Below are 27873 nucleotides of genomic sequence, written 5' to 3'. Positions count from 1 at the left end.
CATGAACACAAAGGCGCAAGAATCTTGAAGGAAATCCATGATTTATTGGAAGGACTTGCGCTTTTGTCAACATTTGTGGCTTTGACGTTGAAAAAAATACAATTGATTGTGAAAAATTCTCACATAATGAGAGGGTGGCTTAAAAAAGTGGTAAGAGTCTTTAATTCTGAGGATGATTTCATTAGATCCCTTCCCAGAGTCTTGATGTTGAAGCCAAGCTTTCAATAGGGACCCCTAAAGTTGTTTAGGGGGAGTGGGACAACAAAACACATGATTACTTGGATTTAAAAGACTTCCGATGTGGGCTGCGTGTTTGTGACAACCCATTCTTTTGAAATCACGTACTAGTGTCCGACAAGGTCTCCAACATGACGTCACTTTCGTACATGTCGCACTCTAAAGTCAAAGAGAGCTTCAGGGGAACATCGAGCACCATCTTGTCCGGACGAGACGAAGGCGTTTCCACAGTCATGGCATTGGTGTCCTCCGGCCGTGAAGTCAGTGGTTTGCTGAGCTCTGTCGTATTCAGCGCCTTCATCAGCTTTTGTGGATTTGCTCTTCCTTGCACCTTGTCGCTAATGTCGGTATCTTAACAGACAAAATTTGGGAATTAAGGGACAGAAAGAGGAACAGTGCAATGACAGTTAACTCATTCAATTCCATAACATATAAATATGTGCTTAGAAGCTTTGTCCCAGAGTTCCTATCTATCCCTCAAGAGGGGTGACCGACAGCAAGACAAACACATACAATAACAAATAAAATAAAATTGAAAAAAATAGCAAAATACAACACAAAAAGTTTGGGACCATGGCCAACACAAATGCCCAAACAAACGCACCTCGGCACCTAAGTTGGTCATGCTTTCGTCCCTTCAGATGAAACGGGACACAAGAAAGCGGCAATGTCACGCGGGTCAGGGTGACACAACACACTCTTTTGTTAAACAGCAGGGCCCAACAGCTTTCACTGGTTTACCCCTGCCGCATCATACAGGTGCCCAGCCCATCCCTTAGAACGCGCCCAAACATCCCACTATCATTTTACAACACCTCTCCACAATAGCTCTAGCTTTCAATAGATTTAGAAAACATAAAAAAACTTCTCTAAAGGGTTTGGCGCAGTCATTCGTAAGCATGAAGCCTCTGGGAATTATTTTAGTATGAAATCAAGCACTGTTTAGGCCCTTTCAAAGACAATTTTGACTGTAATATGTAGCTTACATTTTCAGTTGCAGGAAGTTCTCCCCATTACAATTTACCAGGGAAAAACTGCCATGATAATGTATTGCATGTCCCGTAAGAAATGTCCCTAATTGATACATAATCCTTGCACTCACATATATGTCATATCGCCCTGTTTAGGTTTTGTATGCACCGGTCCTCTTTGCCCAACCCGTAGGGGGTGATGACAACACCATTCAAACTACGTATGCACCCTGAGAATAACCATCTGAAAAGAAAAATACTTTCGTAGGAGTCCGTTTCGCCGATGTACATGTCAATGCAGTGGCCGAGCATCGTCACAGAAAACGTGTCGTCTCGTTTCAGTCCAAGTGCCTGTTGGGGGAAGAGGGAAAAACACATTGTTACGGTGGCTCAAAGTCTCTGAATGAGTTAAAGATAATCTTCCATATTGAAGCTATAGACAGATAGCAAGTAAGTTTATTGGCTTTGATAAGGGTTTACCGTGTGGAAGTAGTCGATAGCACTTTCAAAGTTGCCCATGAGGCTGTGCACGTATCCTATGGCGGCGTAGGTGGAGGCGTGTTGGGGGATAAGCACCAGCGCCTGTCTGTGGTACTCTAAAGCCTGGTCATACTTCCTAAACAAAAGCACATCGTATAATCATCACACTGAAATTTAGGTGAAATTCAACACCAACGACGTGCTGTCACCTACTTGAGCTTGCGACACACGTGACCCAAGTTGTTTAATAAAGGCTCCCACTTGTCAACTGTCACCTTTAATGAAAAAAGTCATAATGTGTGCAATATTAAGACCTAGATAATAAACTCAACTATAGTAATTTTGAATAAAATACAAAATATTTGAAATGTAATGATTTCGGAAAAAAGCAAACATTTCACTGAAAACTTTAAAAATATGTTATTTGCAGGAAGGTAAAAATGTGCAAGACACGTTAAACAAAATTAAAAATGAACTGTAATACTAAACAACCAAATTAATCGTATAGAGTATAATTTTCCATTTTTATGGCAGCTACCTCATTCCCAATGGCTTTGATCTTTTCCATGGCGTCCAAAAAATATTTCTCAGCCATCTTCCAGCTGAAAGGCATGATAGAAAAGGTTTTACACAGTTTGACTATAGAGGTCCCTCTACGTACAAGATACTTAAGTTACAAGATGTCAGTTGAACAAACTCTTGCCCTACATACAAGCGAAAACCAAAGTTACAAGAATTTTTAGACGCTTCTACTAAAAGGCCGAGCGCTCTGTGGTACGGCATGGGGAAGCAGTGAGTGCAGATACCAAAGTTACGGGAGAGTTTACGCAGCACTTTGTTGATTTCTGAAGAAGATTGTGCAAGTGTTTAACTGCCACGAGGCGGGCCTTTTTTGGATCAAAATGCCATGCAGGACATTCATCACCGCTGAGAAAAAGCTGCTGGACCACAAGCCCAAGAAAGATTGTCTAACTTTAGCATTGTGTGCCAACACCAGAGATGACTATTTGGTAAAACTGGTGCTTGTGTATATTGCATAGAACCCCGCACATTTACGACTCAAAGTTAGCAGCAGCCAATTTCATCCATTTTAAGTGCTAATAATACACTCACATTTTATTTGGTCAATATATGTTATTTATCTAAATTCTGCTTTTTATGTTTAATTACTATTGGAATGTGATCAAGAATATGTGTTTAAAAACTTTTTATGGTTAACTTAGATGGCTTTGGGGAGGTTGCAAACAGATTATTTGTTTTCCAGTTATTAAAATTAATTCAAGATCTGAGAAATTCTAGATATGAGCTTGATCTGGGAACAAATTCATCTTGTATTTAGAAGGGCTGCGTTAAAATATTAAGGCGAGAATAAAAATAAGTGAGTGACTTACTCTCCATTCTGGAAAGCAACCACAGCCACTTCATGAATGACAAAAGGGTCCTCTGGAGCGATGCTCAGTGCCTGGCTGAAGAAACGCTCGGCCAACTTTGAGTTGTTGGTCAGGCCATACTCTAGACCGATGTAAAGCATTGGCAGATGACACCTGGAAAAGGAAAATGCGATGATTGAAAATTGGAACATAATACAATGCCAACTGCAGGACAGATTAGTACCCATTGTTTACAGACATTTGGACAGCCATTAAGTCTATTAAAAAAAAAAACTTTTTGAGTTATGGGCATACCCTTTCATCAACTGTGCAGCAGTGAAGTAGGCAGCCATGGCCTGGTCATGCTCACTCTCCATGGCGAACGAGTGACCATAGGCAATCCACGCAGGACCATACGTTCTCTCCAGAGTGGTGGCTTTGCTAAAGGACAAACAAAACACTACTTTGGTAAACACTCTTACTACTTTCAACATTATTATTTTGGCACATTGCTAGCCAATACCTGAGGTAGCGACGAGCGTTTTCATTTTTATGGCCAACCATGAGATAGTAGCAGCCGACGGCGAACCAGGACACCTGGAAGTGTGTTTTATATGAACTCTTTGCAAATCAAAATGGTATGGAAGATGCAACACTTACTGGGTTGTTGGGGTATAGGTCCACAAGTTTGTGAGATAAATAAAATAGTTCTGTGAAAAAAATAAAGACATACGTCAAAAAAGTAACACGCAAATAATTTAACAAGCATCAAATAAATGTTATCACATCAATATGGCTGGGCTCACAATCTAATGTACATCACAGAGCAGGTATTGTGATAGTTGCTATCACGTAGCCTTTAAGGAGACAGGTTTTCTGATTTTTGACATTACACATCAAATATCATTTCCCATTGTAAGGATATCATCACATTTACCCCTTGGAGTCACTACTATCCTTCAGGGTTCATACACCTTTTTCGTGGCCAATTTCAAACACTTTTAAAAACTTCCAAAGCCAATTTTCTGATTTCCCAAGTACCATTAACATAATAAATATCTCCCTATATACATATATAAGGTAAAATGAATTTAACTTACAATTTTAGTTGCAGGAAGTTTTCCCATTACAATTTACCACTGGGAAATAATACATGTCAATAATACATTCTAATCCTTGAACTAATACACATTTCCTAGTGTTTAGGTATAGCAGGCACCTGTCCTCTTGGGTGTAAACTGAAGGAAGTGATTATGCATCATAGGACAATGCCATACAAACTAATACCGCCCACTGTTAAACACGAGGGAAAAATAAATGCAATGGTAAAGCCAAGCTATAAGAGAGCAGTGTCAAGTGTCATTTTTAAGAAGACTTGTTGAGTAGCATGGCAACCATTTCAAGCATACACAAACACTTCACCTACAATGCAAGCAGTTTTCAAACTTTGAACAAATATTAAAATTCAACTATTTTCAAGGATTTCAAAGACCTGTACGAACCCTGATCCTTCGTTTGTGCAATCATAAAAGCAATGCTTCTAGATTGAATGTAGCGCTCTGAATTTAAATCTTAGACTTGATTAAAAATTAGAGTTTTACTTCAACAGCTACCAGATTCATTAGTATTGGTTAAGGTAAGAAAAACTGATGTATATATTACCATTTGCTTTACCCAGCTCAACTAGGGTTCCTATGTGCACAGGTAAGCAGTTGGCATGAAACGGGTCTTTTACCATTACCCTAAAAAACACAAAAGAAAAGATTAAAAAGCTGAGCTCTGGACTCTCAACACCCACGCACAATAAGAGTGTAAGATGACTAACGTGGAGGTGAGCTTGTAGCACATCTTGAAATCACAGTTGTAATAATGCCTCTCGGCCAGGGATACCACCACATCCAAGTTGTCCTGCAGATTGTTGACTGTGGCCGGCACCAAAAGGTCACTGGGCTTGTTATACTAAAGTGACAGACGAGAATGAATAAACGCATAGCAGCACAATTTTACACAATTCTTTGGGAGCTTATATTATGTAAGAAATTTGAAGTATTTAGTCGAGATGACGAACTATGTAGATCAGGGATGTCAAACTCAGTTTAGTTCTGGGACCGGATCAAGACTTATAATTTTGAGCTTACTATAATTTTTCAGTATTATGCTTCATCTATCCACTTCTTTACTAGCCTACCCTATATATTCTAATCATGGATGACAAAGGATCTTTTCTAAGCATAACACATTTATTCACAATGTTTAGCATTGAATGCGTTAACTGGGTTGGATAAACAGTTGAGTAAATGCTGTTTTACATCTGCACCAATGCACCGTGCTATACTAACTCAAGTGGGAGCTATGAAAAATGATCATTTTTGCCTTCATTGTTGTACTGGAATAAAATGAATTAAAAAAAAAAAAAAAAAATCAAAGTTTTGGCAGTGCATGGGAAATAGGATTAGATTTATCAGAAGAAACTCTTAGGCGGTGCAAACTAAAGCTGAGAGTATACCAAACAGCTCTCTAACAACTAGAGGGAGCATTTGCGCTTTGGATTATTATTAAAAATCATAATATAAATGACCTATGGGAGGAGTACCCAACGTGGTCCAAGGACCTGTTCTGAAAAGAGCTCTCATTTGGTCATTGTGATTTTCTTGTAGATTACTTTGTTAGTGGTTGACTGAGTTGACTAAGTTGACTGACTTTAACTCAATTTCCAATAACTTACCTAGTAACAACATAGTAATTATATACGCTGTTATTCCCGAAATAAATATCAAAATAGCAGCCATTTGCGCCAATTTGCAACAAAAAGTAGCTATCGGCTTCAAAAAGGTCAGAGACCCCTGACCTACCAACTTGTTTCTTTTTCTGATTATACTAAGACATTTGTGGAGGGAGTGGTTTAATTCATCCATTGGGTCGCGTCTCGCCCAGAGGCCGTATGTTGGACATGGTTAATGTAGATTACTGAAAATTAATAAATACAAAGGTACCTCTTTACACGAGCACCTCAACAGACAAAAATGTATTTTTTTTTGTAAATCTATCGTGGCGCAATTTGCGCATGCATCTCCCACCATCAGGCACCCAATTCCGCACCCTTGGCTATACCTGTAGAGTACCTGTATTCTGCAGAAAGTTTATTTAGACTCTGCCACACACCTTCGTTACAGCAACTTGTAATCATTTCATTTCCTTAATAGCTCGTTATAAAATGTATAATGTTTGATTACCATTTGAATGTGTTTTAGTGACCAGGAAGATGTGTTTTGTAGCTATTAAGGTTTCACTTTCATCCAGAAACGGGCCAATTCGTTTATAATTATTTCAATCCTAGCTATGAACACAATCTGAAACGAACTAAGCTCGTATGTGGATGTACCACTGTACCATTTAATCAATTGAAAATGTAGTAATGGTTTGCTTATGTGGTGGTCCATTGTACCTTCTTTAACTTATTCTCAAATAAGAAATGGAGCAGCTCCTCCTCTTCCTCTGTGCACTGTTGACTGAGCGGTAGTGAGTGCAGGAAGTCTTTTTCTGTTGAACAAGTTTAGAACAGCTGATGAAATTACCAACATTTCTACAAATAGCAGCCGGAGATTTAACTCGTATTACAAATCACGGCAAAATAAACTACAGATTCAGACAACTGCCACAATTTTTTCAGTGAAAAATATTTTCCAATGCTTTATGCATGGTTTTTACACCGTTTTCAAGCACTTTTAAGGACTTTCAAAGCAAGCTAACCCAGTACCATAAAATAAAATAAAAAAAAATGGTGTAATTCATGTATTTTACAAAGCCATAAATATACCCGTGATTTACATATGTGATTCTTAATAATGTGTAAGCATTTATCAAGACTAGGTCAACGGATTATTGGGCAGGCCAATTATCCGCACCGATATTTTTGCATGGGATCTATATCGGTATCGGCATAATCATACATTCGACGCGCTGATTTTTAAGCACACCGAGCAACTACTGAGCTTTTCTCTTCCTCTCATGTCTTCTGTCTCTGATGCTACCAACCCCGTGCCTTCTGATTGGATAAGCAACCGGGGTGGAGCCACTGAAAAAGGAAGCTTTCCCCGCACTGTCCACAATCTAATGAAGCGAAAGTTAGGGCTGTTGCAAATAGTTTTCGTATTCCCGAATATTTTTCATGTTCCCAAATACTTTTTAAATCCAATCAGTCTTTTTTTCTCTCTATCCGCCTTTGTGACCACCTTTGACTGAAATGTCAAGGAAATATCATCAATGTCAAGTGACGCACAGGCAGAAACAGCCAACATGAGTGTTGGGCCTAATTCCAACTCCCATAGCAGAATATGACTCCCCTTCACGTAAACGCGGACTTGGTTTTTCCTATGCTTCTCAGCGCTTCTAAAAGAATGAGTGTTGCGATCATAATTTGTATAATGTTTTTAATAACAAATATCCATGGAGTTATTAAAACAAAAAAGACATATTCAAGCCAACCACGACTAGTTGTACACAAGAGGGCTTTTTATAGTGATAGCCTTATGGTGATGCATGTTTATTGTAGTCCACGGATTGCTATAACCAGAGCACTATTGTGAATGAAACTCTGGTTTTATTGGATTTACCCGCGTAAACAAATGTTTGAATTGAATTTAAAATCTGACTCCTCTATCTACTGTTTACTAGGTAAGACACACTATGAAGACACATTGTGTTGTGTTGGCTTTGGGAGACAACAGAGGAACGCCAGACTTATTAGTCAAGTGAAAGTGAAGAATTGCGCATGTTGTGTTGAAATTTTACTTTATTGTAGAAGGATTCAGAACACTGTTAAAGTTTTATTTTAATTTATAACGAATATTCTTTGTTTTTCTTTTTGCATAATTAAAAAATGTATCACGACCATTTTTAAGCTTTTACAGTAAAAGACTATCGGCTCTAAATATAGGTCATTGGCCTCTTAATACTAATAATAAGTACCGGCCCCAAAATACCCTTATCTGTCGATCCTTAATCAAGTCACATTATTTTTAGAAATCGAGTCAATTGTGAATACATTTGTGTTTGAGACCAAGCTCTCCCTGTATAGGCAGGTGTTAGGGAAAAATGACAGTAATATGTTGCATACATTTACTGTTGCAGGGAGTTCTTCCCGTCAGAACTAACCTATGGGTGGGGGGGGGGATTTTTTTCAAGGGTTATTGTTCTATTTTCTTTATTAATTATCCATTATCGGTCAGTTCATAATACGCTACAAAGCCAAGGAGCCGGGACACTTATTCTCAGAACTCTACCTCAACTTTTTGTATGGCCCATAATGAATGTCCATAGTTGATGCATAGTCCTTATACTACTACAGTGGGACCTCGCTACTTCGCGGTTCCACGTTGGCGGGTTCAGAGCGGGTTGAAAATAAATAAATAAAATAAAATAATTAAAAAACATAAATTATTAAATTCGCGGGATGTTTTGGTCCCCATTAACCGCGATAACCGAGGGATTACTGTAAACCTTTCATAGTGCCCCTTTTAGGTGTAGCATGCACCTGATCCGACCTGTAAGGGGCGATGACAATTCAAAGGACAATGCCATAAAAACAAATGCAAACTGCAGACTTGGTGAGAAACATGGCAACAATTTCAAGTATGTACAAGCTGTTTTACTAAAATTCCAGCATTTTCAATCATTGAAAACACAACATAATTAAGGTTTACCTTCCTGCGCTGTTAGCATGTGGTGGGACGTGAGAAGCTCAAAGGCTTCAAAGCAGTAAACATCTAGTTTCAACGCCTCTTTGTAGCTGGAGGTAGCTAATGGCCGGTTGTCCATGGCATCATAGATCTTTCCACGTAGAAGACAGATGGAGCTGCTGATCTGCAATTTAGACACTGACCTCAGTCTACTGACAATACAATTGACAATTGCGATTTGTCCTCCTTCCCGACTGTGAAATATGCATAGAAAGTGGAAACGATGCTTACACAATATTTTGGTATAAGACTACCATTAATTGTTTTTAAAGAGAGTTAACGGTTACAGCTCGGTGGCGGCAATATGAGCTTCAAAATTTGGTAGCAAACAGCAGTGGGAGCAAGAGATTTAGGCTCAACTTGTTTGGCGTTTGAACAGGTAGCATCAAAAATATCAAGCAGGAGACGAGAGTTTTATGATCCCAATTCAAAAATTGATTATACTAGTATATGATGAGTGAGATCTTTCAGATAAACATTTTTCAACTCGAAAACTGCTTACTAATGAATTTAATGTTTTGATTCAGTTGGAGGGGATAGAACTGCTAAGTTCAGTGCCCAGTATTTTTAAGGGTTTACTAACATTAAACCAATTTTTTAAGTGAGATTCAAGCTACGCCTCAGACTTTCCTACAACTTTGATGTAACATTTAATGTAGAAAGAAATTATAGATAGGAGCTATAAAGAGATATCACAATTTTCAAAAATTACAAACTTGATTTAATCTTGATTCTTCTGTTTTCGTGCCGGTTTTTTTTCATATTGAAATAAGAGGGGAAAAGAATGGACAAATTAAGGCAACTTTACTCTCCAAAGAAAAATGTACATTTGAATATTGCAAGTCTTTTACTGTTTTAATATTGCTCATAATGACAAAAACTCAAAATGCCCCATTTCATAATATAACGATATTAAGAAAAGGTATAAAGATATTTGATAAACTATAGTCAGTAATAATCCAAAAGTAAAATGGCGCTGTAGAGCAAATAAGTCCAGCACAAAATGGACTTCCAAGTAACTCAGAACTTTGGAATGGATGGAACAACTGCATCCCCTTTTGGATAGTTCTCGAACGTACCAATTCACCATGTACCATAATGAAATCTGATAACATAAAGTTTTGAATGTAATTAAAACATCCAAGGCTATGTATTGATAAAAAAATGTCCTCACTGTACGTAATTATGTTGATTGGAGAGACATTCCCAAGTTCAGAACATTATGCAAATTTCCCACTTCTTTGGCTTTCAAACTAATTTAGTAACTTCAATCTTCGTCATCCAAATTCTGGTGGTCTCAGATGTCTATGACCGCGCCTAAAGAGGCATGACCTGGTCAAGCGTCCTTGGTCCTTATATAAAGGGGAGCCGATCAATAGATCGCCCCCTTTTTCTCTTCCTTGCTTGATCACAAGTCAACGTGAGGACTTGCACCATATGTTGTGACCCTACGGAGCACGAGACCAAATCTCTCCGTGGCAACAAGTAAGAGGACGGTTTTAAATTTAACACCATGTTTGCTGGTTCTTGGGAAAAAACGTTTTTTTTCTGTACTAGGGAATCTCCCCAAATTGACGAGCATTGTAACGGAAACTTTCTTTTTGTGCTAGTAACCTTCAGCGGTCAAAAACTCCCATAATCTCTAGAGTACCCCTCCCTTTCCTCATCATTGATTCTGTGTTATTAAATTGTGTGTGTTATTTCCATATGCCTGGTTCATTGATTAAATTTTTTGGGGATTTGAATTCATATCAGACCTCAAAAGAACTACCAATTTAATTTCAGTGTAGGAAATTCTAGCATCCCTCGGAGAAAAAAAGATTTATGGTGGAGCACAAGCAACATTTTGAGGCAAATTCGTTTACTGATTGCAGTAAAGAAAAATTCGTTTCAATCCTAGCGATTTTCAAAATTAAAGCTAGAAAAATCCCTAAAGATTAAGGCCTATACAAATAAACATGACTTAACTTAAAGCGCAATATTTCATGTGAATTGTAAAAAATCCAAAATTATGTCATTTTGGTTTCTTTAATTCTATTAAAATTTTTTTAATTTTATCAGAATATTCTAATTTTCTGAGACAGTCTTGTACACTTTTTAATCTACAAAGAGGGCTATAGTACTTTCATATGAAGAGCCCCTACCAATTGTGTCATAATTGATGATTAAAAACAATTAATTCTATTTATAGGTCAATATCTTGTATTTATATTGTAAAACCTTTTCAAAATATTCTGTTGTCATTATATGGTGCCAAATTGCCCATTAATTAGTTGAAATGGCGTGTCATTCTTAAAAACAAACCTTGCAATTGCCTGACTTCTCTGACACTTGCTAAGAGCTATTTAGCGATCTTTAGGCTTCGCTTATCTCGTTAAAAGTCCTTAACCGTCTAATATTATATAAGTGGCTTGAAGAGAATATTGTTTATATTTCACTTTCGATGGAACAACAAAACAGATTTCAACTTACAGAAGCAGGCGACATGTCCCAATCTTTGTTGGCCTCTGGCGTCCCGAATTCCTCTTTTACACCGCTGTCCAGTAACTTTTTATAACTAGCATCCTCTGCTAAAATATCTAAGGCCTGCTGGAATTCCTTGGCAGCATACTACAACAAACACATAGTCAGAGTCACAAATCAATATTCAATTTTACATCTAATCCATCCTCATTAGTTTCAATGCAGTCGGATCCCTACAATCAAACAACAACTTGTCCACTTCAAAATTTTACTGGGCAAAACACAACCAAAATTAAATAAAACAATGAGGTCAGAATCTTCACAAAAGCTCATAGTTCTTTGTTTAACCAATTACCCTATTGGTATTGGCTTCTTTGTTTTTCTGCATTTTCTTTTTCAAAAGACATACTAGTCACAATAAACGGGCTGTTATTGAAAATTACGATAAATAAGCAACGATGATGAGAACTACAGCGCACCTGATTATAAGCCGCACCCAGTAAGGTTTTTGCAGAAAGATAAAACATTGTGTACATACATAAGTTGTACCTGACTACAAGCCGCATGGGCCCAAATTGAAACATGAGATATTTACAAAGAAAGACGGTACACAGAAAGAGGTTTAATAATATACGTTACTCGCACCATACTTAGAAAAAAATGCACAAATGCATAAATTATTTGCATCATTGGGTTGAAAGGTTGCGACAAAAGCCGCGGCTTATAGTCAAATATTAAGGAACTTAAACTGTAGAATGATGTCAAAACATTATGAGTTCTATTGAATACAAATTTGACTTTAAGTTCTGTATAATAATCGCCTTAGATTGGTGGGAGTACAAATGATCATCATGTTGCTTTTCAAGAATATTCAATATCTGACCATACACGAGAATTGTATTCCACAGCATAATCAAGGAACTCACATGGCACCGTGCAGCAAGATACTGACATGCTCCATACATCTGCGTGAGAAAAAGACATCTTAAAATGGATGTTTATCAATACATTTATTGGTGTTTGGCTTAGTAATGTTGGCCAAACAATTGGGTAATATGAGGCTTTTGCAAAAACCTTATCCAGTTTCCTCGACCGGAGCGCGTGCGACGCTCTGTGATATTGCGACGTCAAGAATAGGCATTGAGCAAGCCAGTAGATGTCTTGTGGATCTTCTGTATCCCACAAAACAGAAAAACAACAGTCATTTATGTCAGTGTAAAGCTTTTCTGCTATGGAAATTAAATATATATGATGTAAAATACATCATCCGCAGGGTATAATCAGATCAAATTGCAACTGAGACAATGGTCTTTTTTCTGGATTTCCAAGCGCTTTGCCGTTTAACCTTTAGGGTTAGAAATAACTATGTAAACTCGAGGTATTTTAAGCATGGAACATCCAAGCATATGCAGTGATATAACTAACATTTCCAATTTTTATTTTACTTCCAACCACTCAGAATATTTAGGGGGACCTTAGCTATGCGTGCATATATGTTGTATATGTTCTCTTTTTTGGGATTTGATAGATGACAATAAAACCACATGGTTTACGAATCTTGACTTTTGCACATCCATTCCTCTGATAGATTGATAGGAAGTACTTTTTGAAAGTACCAGAACAGTAGAGATAGACTAGGGGTGGAGGGGGGGTTGTGTGTCTGAAACCCATCCATTTTTCTCTCATGACCAATTAAAAACAAGCTGCTGATGCATTCAATATTTGAACTAGAATCTTGGTAAAGGGAACACTGTGCTATTTGACCAGAAGATATCGCTGTATTGTGTAATGGAACCAAAAACAAGTGCTACAAATCACCAGTAAGAATACTAACTATGGAGACGCAAAGTGACCAAACGCATCCCCCCCCCCCTTTTTTTTTTTTTCTCTCCATTTTTAACCTGCCTTTTACACAGGGGTACCTTTAGCAGCAAGATGGCGATCAATGATATCAGCTCCCTTTCGGTAGTCTTCATGTAATATAAAATTAAATACAAATTTTTCCACATAAGAGTATTTAAAAAACAAGCTAATTTAGAGGACAATTTCATGTATTTTGATTATTACATCAAGATTCTTTTTTAAAGAACGCAGTTTTTCTTTAACCACTAGGAGGCGCTGAATAAACACAGTGCCCCTTTAACAAGAAGGGTAACATTTGCAAACAAGGGATGGAAAGCGAGAACATCTGAGCTTTACTTAATGCCTTGTTAGGGTTGTGATCCATCTGACTTGAAACTGATTATAATGCAAGAGGTGCACATAATCGGCGGGGCAGTGGTAAGCGCGTGTGCGGCACAGTTCTGAGGTCATGAGATCGAACCTCCTGTGTGGAGTTTGCATGTTCTCCCCGTGCTTACGTGGGTTTTCTCCAGGCACTCCGGTTTCCTCCCACATTTCAAAAACATGCATGTCAGGTTAATTGGCCAGTCCGAATAGTCCCTAGGTGTGAATGAGCGAGTGAATGGTTGTCTATCTCTGTGTGTCCTGCGACTGGCTGGCAGCCAGTTCACGGTGTCCCCTGCCCACTGCAGGATAAGCAGTGCAGATAATGGATGGATGGATGGATGGTGCACATGATTTTATTTGGGTACGGTTGTTCATCTTGTGTTGTAGTCTAGTGAAAGAGTCCATTAAGGTTTCTGGTTCGGGAAGTGAGGAAATTGGTTCTTAATATAATGCCTTGTCTAAATGTAATGCAAGAAAATCAATATCTAACAGTTTCATTGTTAAACATGGTCACAAGGATGACGACTAGCCCAACCCAGCTGACTTCGGGCAATAGGAACAGGAAAACCTTGGACTAGTTGCTAGCAATTTGCAGAGCACACAAAATCCTAGGAAAATTAAGAAACACTGACTGTCAGTATGAAATATACTTGCTGACCACGTTTAGTAACTTAGTAAAGTTGACAGCTTACCATGAGACAGAGACGCGATCTTATCGGCCCAAAACAGCGCACTCTGATACTGTTGCTGAAATTACAAACAGACTCCATTAGTCACTTACAATCCATAATGCCATTCTGCTGAAATGAGGATCTCATTTACACTTGATCTGCAAAGTTTACAAGATTCGAATGCATGCTAACACTAGCTGGGATTGACACAAACGCCGCATTGCATCCTACCTGGTCAATGTACTGCCGGACTCGCTTTCGAAGTCTTTCGAGATTCATTTTCATTTTTTTTATGAGCGCACTTAATATCAACTACACGTCATTGTTGAAAAAAAAACTCCAGTCTGCCATGCATCAGCGTGTTGACGTGCAGGCTAACCAGTTCCCTGCGTGAAATTAAATCCGCGGCTTCGTCTCCGCTACCGCTTCCTGTGCATCATTAAACTCCGCCGAAAAGAAACAAAACATGATTTGGATTTGTACAAAGGTTCTCTATAGATGTGTTTCATGTAAAATAATAGCCAGCATTATTAAAAAATACATCGAGTGTGTAAAATGTAATATATTAGGAAAAAGTCTTACTATACTGTAGCAAGGCCTTAACTATCACACACAACTGTTTTCCAACATGTCCGTCCGTATTAGAGGCTATTGCAGTTTTTTTTAATGGAATGAGAACATTAGAAAAGTAACAACCATATGAGTGTGTGCTTACTGCATACCTGTTAACCTGTACGTTTTTGCCCTACAAAGTACGTTTATTATGCATTTTAAGACGTGCGCGACGTACAAAAAAATCTGTACGGAAAAACGCAAATTTATCAATGATGGGTACCATCCGGTATAAACCGACTATCACGAATCGGCAAATCAATCAAGTTCATGTTGTATTTATGTAGTGGAAGGAAGTCCGTCTCTTTTTAGAGAACCGGCTTTTTCAGCTCAACTTATTAAAGAGAGCCGGCTCTCAAATGGCTCACTTGCTTTGATGCATTATATTATAAATTATTATTGTTGTTTAAAGAAGTTAAGAAAAAAAGGACGTGTAAAATGAGAAAATGAAAAAAGACAGGTTTGTGGTCATTCCTTTAATGACTATATTATCAACAATAATTTTATGCAGAAAATGAATATATAATTTGAATAAGAAAATGTATTATTCAACTTAATTGTATTTGCATGTATTTTTCCTTCTACAGCGACTTGATTTTTGAACTTTTTTATAAAAAACCTATTTCATGACGAGCAACTCAGTATCTCACACCAAAATGTTAATTAACAATATATATAATATAACCAAACACATGTACTATATGACATGTTAAACTACATAAATAAACACGTTTGAAAAAAAAATATGGTGTGAGATTATTATTTTGTAAGGGAAAATACAACAATTTGTAAGGGGTATGGAGCCGTGGAGGTTGACAGTTTTTTAATCTTGTTGAGAGCTTCAGTTGTCACAATCACCCGGATCGGGGACACATGTGCTCAGGATTTGGCGCCAACAGCCAGGACAGCTGATTGGCGCACCCTGTCCATTTAAATCCTCAGCTTCTGGAAACAAGCTGTTTGATTGTACTATGCTTCCTGTTGCCATCTGCTCAGAAAGCCCGTACCTCTGACTCTTTGCCTGCCTCTTGTTTTTCTACTTGATCTCCGTTGCCGACCCGTTTCCGAATTTGCCTACGACCTGCCCTGCCCGTCTGATTCCTGATCACATTTCCGAACACTACGGCGCCCTTCTTCTCTAGCCCCGACCGACAACACGACGATTCCGCCTGTCCGCGACCATTCCCGCCAAGCTTTCGCCCGCCTGTCAAGCTTCATCAATCCGTCAAACAACGGATCGAAGAATCACGCCTTGTCATTCCTTCCTTCCAATAAAAAACAAGAAACGAGTGCAAGTGATCTCAGTTTACCTTCTGTCTCGCCTGACATCAGTAGCTCAAGGACCTCTTGGTGGCTTACATTGTTTCAATGTTTTGAAAAATAAGACTGCACCACATCGCTAGACTTACTTCCCTTGATTTACAAAGTGGCAGTACAAGGGGAAAATAATCGTGTCCACTTTCAGGGTTTCTAGAACCGTTTAAATTCTCCATGTGGAAAGTTACTATACTGTGTATAGTCAAGTCAAGTCACGTGTATTTATACAGCCCTTAATCACCCTTGGTCACTTGAATAGACTTCAAAAATTGATGAATAACTTTTATAATAATTTTTTTTCTTTTTGAAATATGTTTGTGATATACTGTATTTTTATGTTTTTTTTTTTTTTTGTATTTTTTTGCCTAAACTAGTGTGTTGCTATATTTGGTTATGTATATGGTTATGTGTGCATCCACTTGGTTTTATCATGTACCTCGATTTGCAAAATAAAAATAAAACATTGTTACAAAAAGTTACTCATGTTTAAAATAAAGTCTTAAGATATCCTCTTAATGCTGATTTTGAATTGTAAATCTTTTTTTTGAGTTTCATATAAAGTGTTGAATTTTAAATGCAATTGTTTATAATTTGTGAATTTGATGATTTAAAAAAAGCAACGTTCCGTTTTTAAATATTTTTTATGATGTTTCATAATAACGGCACGCAATGACGTTGACAAAAAGTTACCTTCATGCAAATCGGTTGTAAATTGACCAAGTTCTGATTTATTTTCAATGTACGTTCATTGCCGTAATGGGGACGTTGACCCAACCAATGTTTCTAAAATGATAACAAAAGTGTTATCATAACATATTGTCTTGCGTTGTATTGTACTAAACTGCAATACAATCTGTGTGACTGCTGAGTGGTGGAATAAAAAACATTAAAATGAATATCAATTTCAATGGGAACCTTAGGTGAATGTGTAAATCTGTGGTGTGTGGGATTTTGGGAAATACGGTGATTTTTAAGAATAGTCAACATAAGGCAAAGCGCAAATGATCAACATGTTTGGAAGCTAGAATTGATCATGTAATGCTTAAGGAAGAATACATATAATACACATGGTATTTTTTTAAGAAAAAAAAAGATAAATGGCTATTTTTGCTAGGTATATAATGTTTTGAATTTGAAAAATGTATATGAAATGAATGTGTAATTTTTTTTAAATTCCTAATATTAAAGCTAGGAGGAATAGAAAAGAATCAATAAGATATAGTTAAAACTAACAGAAAAAGTCACAAAATTATCATTTTAGTATTGTATTTTTTATCGACTTTCACGTATGCTTCAGAATAAATAAAATATTCATGTTCTCACAAGTTCACACTTTGATAGCTGTGAATTAAATATATGTTAAATATGTAGCCACACTTTTCTTGTAAACTCCATTAAGGAAATACACGAAATTCCCATTTCCACTGTTTGATGATTATTTAAAATAAAATAAATAAAAACTTTTCAAAAGGGCTCTTTTTGAGATGTTATCATCTGCACAATACACTTTAAATCTAAAATATATTTTTTGACAAGAAAACGGAATATGCATCAATGCTATTTAGTAATTTAAGTCATAAAACTATATGTTTTTATGTTGTTACATGTTTTTTCCCCTTTGAATTAACGAGACAGGTTGGATTATTTGGCACCTCCAAGGGGTAAAAAACTGTATTCATCAATAAGAATAATGATTTAAATAATAAATAAGAATATATATAAACCATCCATCCATCCATTATTTGCACCGCTTATCCTCAGTAGGGTCGCGCGGGTGCTGGAGCCCATCCCAGCCATCTTCAGGCAGTGGGCAGGGGACACCCTGAACTGGTTGCCAGCCAGTCGCAGGGCACACAGGGTACAGACAATTCGCTTGCTCATTCTCACCAAGGGACAATTTGTACTGTCCAATTAACCTGACATGCATGTTTTCGGAATGTGGGAGGAAACCGGAGTGCCCGGAGCAAACCCACACAAGCACGGGGAGATCATGCAAACTCCACACAGGAGGTTTGATTTCATGACTTCAGAACTCTGCTGCACACGTGCTAACCACTGCCGTGCTGCCCTCAAATAGACATACCTTTTCAATTGTTTGTAGATTGAGAAATTCACATGAGCCTCACCCACAGGGCTCTGACATAATCGTCCAACATCTTGCTGCTTTGGGTGTCCAAATACCCCAAAATGACACACAAAAAAGACAAGAAAAATGTTGCGATTTACTTACCTCGAGACTTAGTAGTTTGTATTCGTCGTTGTGCATTTTAAAACTCACTTTCAGTTGCATGACACAATACAGTGACATTTAATGGTCAAACACTGTCCCTTTAAAACCCTACCCTCAAGTTATAAATGTAACCTGAATGCAAACATCTGCTAGACTCTTAGTTGAACTGTAAATTCAGTAAATAATTAGAACAGACATATCATTATAATAACTAATCCAGTGCCATAACATATTCATATGTTTTCAGAAGCATTTTCTGTGAGTGCCAGAACGCAAAAATATGTTTTTTTATGTTTTTCTCTAAAATATTCTGAAGGCTTTGGCACTGCCGATCAGTACGTAAAGTCTCTGGGAATGATTTCAGTATGATAAATCACCACTAGATGGTAGGAATGGCTTTGATCAGATCTTGGTCCACATATGGGCCTCGCCTTTTTGTGTTCTTTGCTGTCTCAATCCAGGGATTGAGTGTACGCGGCTGAAATCGAGTGGCAAACTTAACGGAAACATCTGGAGCTGAAATATTCTTGCAAAACTTGTGCATAAGTTCAGTGATTTTGCAATAAAAGGTTATTTTGCAAGCAAAGTGCCCTTGCATTTATGGAAACCATTGTTTGGGTATTGAAGGTAACACAAATGAAAATGAGCATCAAAGTAAAAGTACTGTTTGAAATGCATCCATTCACAAAAAGCTGTTTTTCTCAAAAGTTTTCCTGGAAACAAGTATTTTCAAGAAACTTTGCAATCTTCAACTGTTGTTTATCAAACAATGGTAAACGCTACGAACATACTTTTTTCTAATGGGAGATGAAGGTTAAAATTATTTTCATATAACTCATGCCTATATAACTAGCGACAAAAGTATTTTTTGTAGACCTTCAAAAATGAGTCAAAGTTGCAAAAATGGCTGGCACCTGCACTTCCAATTTGAGAGAAATATCTGTCATTTAATAACTTCAAACCATATTATAAACCTCACAGTTCAGAAGTTAAGTGACAGAAGCCTTTCTGTTTTTGTGTACTATTCAGGAGGAAGAGAGAGGCTGCTGGTCTCTAGATCCTTTTTTCCTCCCTTGTGAGACTTCACTTTTCCGTGAGAGTCTCCATTGGGAATAACGTCTTTATTCGGCACATGGAAGTAAAGGCACAAGGCCATTTTGCTGAAAATAACATGCAGTGACAAAAGAACCTCTATTAAAGTAAGCTGACATCATGTAGTTTTGCCTGGTTGTTTTTATATCAAGATTTATATTTGTCCTGATTGCAATGCTCTCAAATAGCTCTCACGTTGAGAAAAATCGTATTGTTAACGATCATACTGTCTTCAATTGTCCCTCGGGTGGGCGATGCAAGTTAGATCAGCAGTGGCAAGAGAAGTCAGTGCTTATCCCCAAGGTCAGCATAAAGGAGTTTTTTTTTCCATGTGATGGAAAGCGACTAAGGTAACAAGTCCCACAAGGGCATTCTGTTTGGAAGAAGCTGCATTATACAACGCTTACCGGGCAGCTTGCTGCTAACCACGCAACATATTGTTTACTTGATGTGTTTTGGTTGTACATTTTACTGGTTCTTATACTTTTTGTTCTTATATTAATTTAAATAAGTGCTATTGTTTTGTATTCCAGTTCAAACATCATTTCGAAATGTAGCATAGTACTAGATAACTTCGAAATGTTGTAAAACATGGGCTGCCAAACAATCTAAAGGAAAGATTTAAAGGGATAGTGTGTATTAGTTAGGACCTTTTAGTAGTAAAAAATAAGTTTGCATCACTTGAACCTCACCTTAGAGGGAGCTGACATAATTGTCCCCCAGCTCGCTGCTACAGGTACCCAAAAACCTCAAAAAAGCAGGGCAAATTAAATAAATAAATAAAAAGTAACATGGTTCGATTTAGACGATTTTAAGTTGGGGTACATCCTTTGAGGTGTCCTTGCATGCTTATATTTTCCACTCAGCCAATCTGCTTTCTTCTCACTTTTAGCAAAGCTGTTCTGGGCAGAACACATAAGGTAGGAGGAATTGGGGGTAGGAAGAGTGTTGCTCGAAAGCGATGTCATGCTTGTTCCCTTGGTCTCTCTTAAGTGGCATTTTTATAATATTCTTTCAGAGAGGGCTTTCTTCTTGTCACAAATAATTGTCCTATGCATATATTATCCCACCTCAGCTGTGTAGGTGCATTTAAAATAAAACTCAATGACACTGTCATTTGAGTCATTTAGGTAGACATTGGATCATTCAAAAGTCACCAGGGAACTTCTGGAATCAGTTGGCTGATCTGAGAGAACAGAGGGCCAATATTTTTGCAACACCTACTTTCATTCTAAACATGAAATAAAATGTTGGAATAATTTTGTGTCACTTCACGATTGTGTCTCACATCTTATTGATTTTTAAAAAATATTTTCAGTTTTTAAGTTTTATGTTTAAAGCTTTAAATGTCGGAATACAGTCTGACAAAACGTTCTTGAGGGGGGCCCATACTTCTGCTAGGCACTGTATAATACTGGTTCCAACTCAGAAGAGGACATATGCTTTAATCCAAATTTATAGCTTGCTACTCCGCTAATTTGTTATCCTTGTAAGTCATTCTGACATTACGTAACTGCCGCGCCAGTCTGTTTTGCTTTATTATTTATAGCCTTTTATAGCAGCAGCAAAACAGACCAAACTTCCTGCATTCAGTTGGAATTGCATCTTGTTCGTGTCATCGAAACAGTCAGTTTTGGAAGTTGCAGGGGAAGGCACTTCAACCTTCTTCCCAGTCAGAGAATCCATCCCGATGGATTCAGTATTAATGGAAATTTGGCGCCTCGGAGTCGTTTTCTATTCTCGCATCCATTAGTTGGCTTTAAAAACTTCTTTTGATGTATTAGGTAGGAAGGCTTTTCGGATGGGGTTAGAGTCAGCCTTGCATTCGCAATTACTTGAAAAAAGATGCACTTCTTTGACCACACATTTATTTGGCTTTCTGGCGCTAAAGTAGAAAGATTTTTTCTGATTACGAATAATTTGTGCATTACAATATACAAGGTATTTTTGTTACAAAGGCTTGGATGTGTGACTCATTTGAAAAAAGACATGGTTGAGTTATTAACGCTGTATTGATTTGTAAGAGAGGTGTAATTTGGTCTTGAGCCAAAGTAGACCTTGACTTAGGAATATTTATGAATATTTAAATTACTAGTCGTCAGTTGGATTATTTTTTGGTTTCTAAAAATGTAACTAAAGATTATCAATCTTAGTTTTCTGCGTATTGTAGTGATCATTTAAATGTTTTGTAACAGACTTAAGTAACTCATGAACCCCGTAAGCCAGGGTAGCGCATTAAACAAAACATTGCAGCACAATAAGTAAAAGCATATGAAAAATCCTACAGTTATTGTTTTAAACAATTTTTAATAAATGGCAACACGGAAATAATAGAATTGACAAAAAGCTAATTAATTTGTACAAAATATTTGATCAATTTTGGATCCGATAGTAAAATGGGTTAATTTCTCTCATGGCATCTTATGACGTAATTTGTATTTTTTTTTCGGATGTACAACACCTCCTTGATATAAGTACTCAACTCTTAAAGTAAGAAGAAACTCAAAGGAATTCTTAACAAAAAACATCTTGTGTGGGCCACCACTAGTCTAAAAAAATGGCATTTTGATAATTGTCGTGTTTGTGAAATATGAATTAAGTAGCAAAAGAAAAAAAAACATATATATATATATATATATATATATATATATATATATATATATATTTATATATATATATATATATATATATATATATATATATAATAGTGAGTTCGTCCATAAAGCATCTCAACGGAGGTTGACATGTGCCAGACCTCGTCATCGGCCCTCTGGTCTCCTTCACCGCGGTAGTGATGAGTAGATTCATGCCCATAACAAACAGGATGGGGGAGATGGTGCACATATATATATATATATATATATATATATATATATATATATATATATATATATATATATATATATATATATATATATATATATATATATATATATATATATTATCCATCTCTGGGGGCAGCCATTTTGAGTGTTAACAGATGATAACAATAATTATCTTTCAGTGTCAGTTAAAGACCAATCATGTCTCTGTTTCAGAAAGCAGGGAAAACATTAATGGTTCTTAGTCGAGCCATGAGTAGTGTCAGTATCATCATTACGGTTCAATTTAAAATTTAGCAGACAGTCACGATTAGCAGTAAAGACATCGATTGGTTTGAACTTGCAAGGAAAACAGGGGAGTCAAAACCTCCGATATGAAATACCGACATTTAAGGCCCTCTCGTGAGCTCTTTAAAAAAAAAAAAGAAACCTCCAACCAGATCCGTCCGAGAGGGTGTGGCTATCAAAGAACAGCAACCGGACTGGCTAATATTAAAATTGAGTTTAATGGTTTATAATAGTCAAAACAACAGTGCACAGTAATAATCAAAATAATGAACTGGCATGCAATGGAATCTTTTACTTACCTTTCTAAATGGCTGCCCTCAGAGATAAAGGTCAAATGTGCTATATGACTGCAATCATTAACCAAACGAGTTAAGTACTCTTTAAATACATGTACCTTAAACCCCCAGTGTGTAGAATTGGACCACTATATGGCACCGTATTGTCTAATGTGAACAAAATATAGTGCCAAATGCAGCAAGATTGTAGACAAACATGGCAGTGACCTCTACTATGTAAAATAACTCAAAATTTCTCGACCTATGAAAATGTATAAAAAAATAAAATGGGTATTATTGTTAATGTATTTTGGCCTAGTATTCAAATCCATGTGTTTAAAAAAAAAAAATTACTGAATGAGTCAAGTCAAGTCAAGTCACATTTATTTGCATAGCCCTTAATAACAAAATGTCTTTAAGGACTGGACAGGTTACAATCAAACCATCCCCTGATCTTAAACCAACATGTGGGCAAGGAAAAACTCAAACCTCAGTAAGAGGAAACTAAGAAACCATAAGAAGGGGCCTCACAAGTGGTAATCCCCCTTCCAGGATGACCGAGTGCAATAGATTCAGCATTGGGTAACAGTACACAAAACAAAGTAAACATATGGTAATATGTTGTAATTTGTCCAGAAAGTGCACGACAGCACCAACGCCTCAAGCCTGTAAAATGGTCAAAAAAGTCCATAACAGCAACGACACAGCTTCCCATCTCTGCCGGCTGGTCGATGCAGGCGAAAACATGCTTCCAGTGCAGACCCTGGAATTTTTTTTGTAGCACTAGGATGCACTAAATATTACACTGTCCTTTTAAGGTTGGGAACTTGCGGCTGTCCTCTACTACATCATGGGTGAAAAAGGGAATAGGAAATTGCTTAACTATTGATTATCTTGTTGGCACTGCAGGAACCAATCAATTGCTTGGCTGCCCATGGCTGTACATCCGGGTTACAAGCTTATGAATGTAGCTAAGTAACTAAATGAGATCCTCTAAATGTTGCCATCAAAACAATACAATTCAAACTATTAAAGGATGTTAAATCGAACCCTCATAAGTATATGACAATGCTTTGGTACATGCTACTTTTTTACAGTACATCACTTAAGCAACTTAAGGTGTGATGGTAGATTCAATCATTTTTTTATCCATATCCACTGTGTTGTCATCTAAATTTACCTAAGAATTTTAATTCACGCGCATGATAATCTGACTTTACTTTATAGTTTATGCTGTTTCTAATATTGGAGATTTCATAGATGCCAATTCCTGATTAAGTCTATTTTTGCGCACTCTCGTTAGGTGTTTATAAATATTTTTTTGTTGCTATTGGCTGATGATGCTGCAGTTCTTTGGTTTCCCACACCCTTTAGGGCTACTTTGTTTTTTGTAACCTTCAAGGTGTTAGCTTTTAGGTAACAAGCCCCATAGTGGCGGGTCGGTGGCAACCCTGTAATTTAAACCAGGCTTGAGACCATAGTACATCACCCACTTTCCCCCTCTGATCTCTTAGTTACCTTGTTAGGCTCTCTTATCCATACAAAAAATGTTTTTTTTTTTTCAGTTTTGGTGTTGTTCTTTGGTCATTTTTTTCCATAGTAAGTATACCCTTTAATTTCAATGCATTCAGTGCCAGTGATGTCCTTAGCCATCAATAGCTCCAAGTCCAAACTAGCATTAAAGATCCGCTATTTAAATAAATTAAAACATGCCAATGCTGCTCTTACTCACTTAATCTTTATCCCCTGCAAAGAATAGCCTTTATCTGGAACAATTGCAACTCATATTTTAAATTAGTGGCATCTGAACGAGCATTCGGGATTCATTAAAAAATAAAAACATGTTAAGAGCACGCACATATTTCTTATCCTCTGCGAAGAACACCATGCACTGGGGAAAAAAAACTCATGGCTGAATCACAAAACTCAAACATGAACTTGCATGAACTTGCAATTTGGAAAATATTTTAAACAAATGGTAAAATTAACCCCCAAAAATAATATTCATAAGCAGTGCAGATAATGGATGGATGGATCTGCAGAAATGTGAGGGATGTACTCACCTTTTTTTGCTTTGTCTATATGCTACACTTTATATAGTGCTTTTTTTTTACCTGCCAATCAAATGATGAATAAGACATCAGTTCATTTATTTGTAAATCTGCCTCACCAGAGACAAAGCTCACTGCACCTTACCAGCTGATTAAATTTCACACTTTTATATTTCATAGAGAAATTAGAAGAAATTTGAACAAATTTACACTGAGTCATCATGCTGCTGTAACGGCACATGTGTTTTATTCCCGGTAGTTGTAATACAGTCACCATGGAATCAGCAAAAACGTACACTCTTTGGACCTCTTGCATTGATTCGTGGATGGCAATGCAAAATATCATTGCACCCCGGGGAATGTTATGTGAATATCTTGTCAGGAATGATTACGATACTTGTTTTTGATTGCCCCAGGCCACAGCCAAAAGGAAGTGGCCCATTGTTGCAGTAACAGCTTCTGTGCTTCAAACAGAACAGCTACTGATAAATTGTCAGGGTCAAGTTTTTGCTATAACTTAACTATGGTATATTTTTCCTTTTTTAAGGTGGGTGTTAAGTTTGAACCTGAGAACAAACTTAAAATTAGGAAATGATACATTTTGAACTCACAAGGAGACAAGGGGGAGAAGCCTTCAGATAAGAGAATTCCATTCCCCGTTGTGACACCCTAACAATGAGCCCATCTCTGGTTAAGTTATAGCAAAAACTTGACCCTGACAATTTATCAGTAGCTGTTCTGTTTGAAGCACAGAAGCTGTTACTGCAACAATGGGCCACTTCCTTTTGGCTGTGGCCTGGGGCAATCAAAAACAAGTATCGTGATCATTCCTGAGAAGATATTCACACAACATTCCCCGGGGTGCAATGATATTTTGCATTGCCATCCACGAATCAATGCAAGAGGTCCAAAGAGTGTACGTTTCTGCTGATTCCATGGTGACTGTATTACAACTACCGGAAATAAAACACATGCGCTGTTACAGCAGCATGATGATACAGTGTAAATTTGTTCAAATTTCTTCTCATTTCTCTATGAAATATAAAAGTGTGAAATTTAATCATCTGGTAAGGTGCAGTGAGCTTTGTCTCTGGTGAGGCAGATTTACAAATAAATGAACTGATGTCTTGTTCATCATTTGATTGGCAGGTAAAAAAAAGCACTATATAAAGTGTAGCATATAGACAAAGCAAAAAAAGGTGAGTACATCCCTCACATTTCTGCAGATCCATCCATCCATTATCTGCACCGCTTATCCTCAGTAGGGTCACAAGGGTGCTGGAGCCCATCTCAGCTATCTTCGGGCAGTGGGCAGGGGGCACCCTGAACTGGTTGCCAACCTGTCGCAGGGCACACAGAGACAGACAACTCACTCGCTCATTCACACCTCATTCACACCTAGGGACAATTTGCACCTGACATGCATGTTTTTGGAATGTGGAAGGAAACCGGAAAGCCACACAAGCACGGGGGAGAACATGCAAACTCCAAACAGAAAGGTTGGATCTCATGACTCTAGAACTGTGCCGCAGACGTGCTAACCACTGCGCTGCTGTGCTGCCATTTCTGCAGATATTTCATTATAATATTTAATAGAAAATCACTGAAGAAACATTGAAAAGAAGTATATAAACTAAGGCCATGGCTTACTGGAAAGATATCCTCTGGTCTGATGAAACAAAGAGGATTTTATTTGCCTCAGATGGTGTGAAGCATGTGTGGCGGCAACTAGGTGTTTGAGTCATGACTAAAGTCAAGCTTGGTTGATCAAAGTGATCATGGAGCTCTTAGTTGCCTCTCTGTTTAGTTTCCGCCTTGTTTGGGCCGCAGGTTTAGAGGAACAGACAGATCTTGGTAGGTTTGCAGTGGTTTTAAGGCCTCTCCATTTTGATATTATTGCTTGCACACTGCTCTGGGAGATGTGTAAATGTTGCGAAATCCGATTTTATCCCGTTCCTGCTTTGAACTTTTCCATAACTGTATCCCACACCTGCCTGGTTTGTTCTTTGGTCTTCAAACTGCTGAGCTTCTGAATTTTAGTCAGTTCAGGTTTTATTTTCCGAATGATTTTGTCACATGCCTGAGTATATGTTAATGCTAATTTATTTAATATTGACTGTTGCTGTGGTTGATAAATATTGCCAGTTGAGGGGGATAGTCTGTAAATGTGTGTCTTCATTATGGCACAATGAGTTACTTTTCTGTACTAGACACTTCCCTGTTTTTTTTTTTAATTCAAGAAATTGACCTGAATGAGTTAATTTTTATGGTTGTGTAGGCCTGTGGCTTAAAATCTGTTGTGGCGTGCGACTTTTAATCAGGTGCACTCTTTAGTCTGGAATCACTGGTACACCGATTTTGGCTAACCTGCATTGGCTACCAGTTAGCCAAAGATGTGACTTCAAAGTTCTCTTAGTATTGTACAAAATCATACATGGACTTGCTCCCTCTTATCTTTCAGATCTGACCTGCCACTATGTCCCGGGCCGAAGCCTACGATCTGAGAGTGCTGGTCTTCTGATGATCCCGAGAGCAAAGAAGTCTTCTGCTGGTTCGAGAGCGTTCTCCATCCGGGCACCGGTGCTGTGGAATGCTCTTCCCCCTGAGATTCGATCTGCAACCTCAGTGGAAATGTTTAAATCTAAACTTAAAACTCACTTCTACTCCATTGCATACGAATAACCTACTCCTCTTGTCGGTTGAAAATAGTTTGTGTAATATAGTGTAACAATCTGTGAAGCCCTTTGAGACTCTTGGTGATTTAGGGCTATACAAATAAAAATGACTTGACTTGACTTGATTTCCTGTTTGTTATGCTGAACATTTTTTATCCATATACGTATTTACAGAAAAGATTCTACTATCTCTGATTCCAACTGACTGATTTTAATTATTTGCTCATGGTCCTAAATCTTCGCAGCATCACTGACGTGATGGGGCACGGACCACGTGTTTACATAATGGGAAGCCAGACTTTCCTGCGTGAGTGAAACCCCACCTCCTTCTTTTTTTCATCCTCATCGTTTC

General features: G+C 37.5%; 1 protein-coding gene across 2 annotated transcripts; it reads right to left on the bottom strand.

Moving 5' to 3' along the window:
- Positions 1-22: 22 nt before the first annotated feature.
- cdc16 (cell division cycle 16 homolog (S. cerevisiae)) lies at positions 23-14614 on the bottom strand. 2 transcript variants are annotated; one of them, XM_088353284.1, is made up of 19 exons: positions 14391-14614; positions 14181-14235; positions 12334-12431; positions 12186-12224; positions 11269-11406; positions 8761-8920; positions 6504-6598; positions 4884-5017; positions 4721-4800; positions 3719-3768; positions 3582-3655; positions 3374-3499; positions 3080-3232; positions 2227-2290; positions 1902-1963; positions 1689-1824; positions 1469-1559; positions 346-588; positions 23-234 (listed from the first exon to the last, which is right to left on the bottom strand). In XM_088353284.1, the coding sequence occupies exons 1-19, from the start codon at positions 14442-14444 to the stop codon at positions 182-184; spliced, it is 1905 nt and encodes a 634-aa protein (XP_088209410.1). In that variant the 5' UTR covers positions 14445-14614; the 3' UTR covers positions 23-181. The 2 variants fall into 2 exon arrangements, with proteins under 2 accessions (XP_088209410.1, XP_088209411.1); XM_088353285.1 differs by having other exon boundaries at positions 23-588.
- Between the last annotated feature and the right edge of the window lie 13259 nt (positions 14615-27873).

The sequence above is a fragment of the Urocampus carinirostris genome, chromosome 14, assembly GCF_059441175.1.
Source record: "Urocampus carinirostris isolate Australia breed hairy pipefish chromosome 14, RoL_Ucar_1.0, whole genome shotgun sequence".
NCBI lineage: Eukaryota > Metazoa > Chordata > Actinopteri > Syngnathiformes > Syngnathidae > Urocampus > Urocampus carinirostris.
This window is presented reverse-complemented; position numbering and strand designations above follow the sequence as displayed.

What these genes read in the sequence shown, in the direction of transcription:
- cdc16 (XM_088353284.1), bottom strand. Translation starts at nt 14,444, where the DNA reads ATGAAAATGAATCTCGAAAGACTTCGAAAGCGAGTCCGGCAGTACATT. An exon ending in GTTGCTTTCCAGAATGGAGA is followed by an intron (nt 2,291 to 3,079) that starts GTAAGTCACTCA and finishes CATGCCTTTCAG; the next exon opens with CTGGAAGATGGCTGAGAAAT. An exon ending in CACGTGTGTCGCAAGCTCAA is followed by an intron (nt 1,825 to 1,901) that starts GTAGGTGACAGC and finishes GCTTTTGTTTAG; the next exon opens with GAAGTATGACCAGGCTTTAG.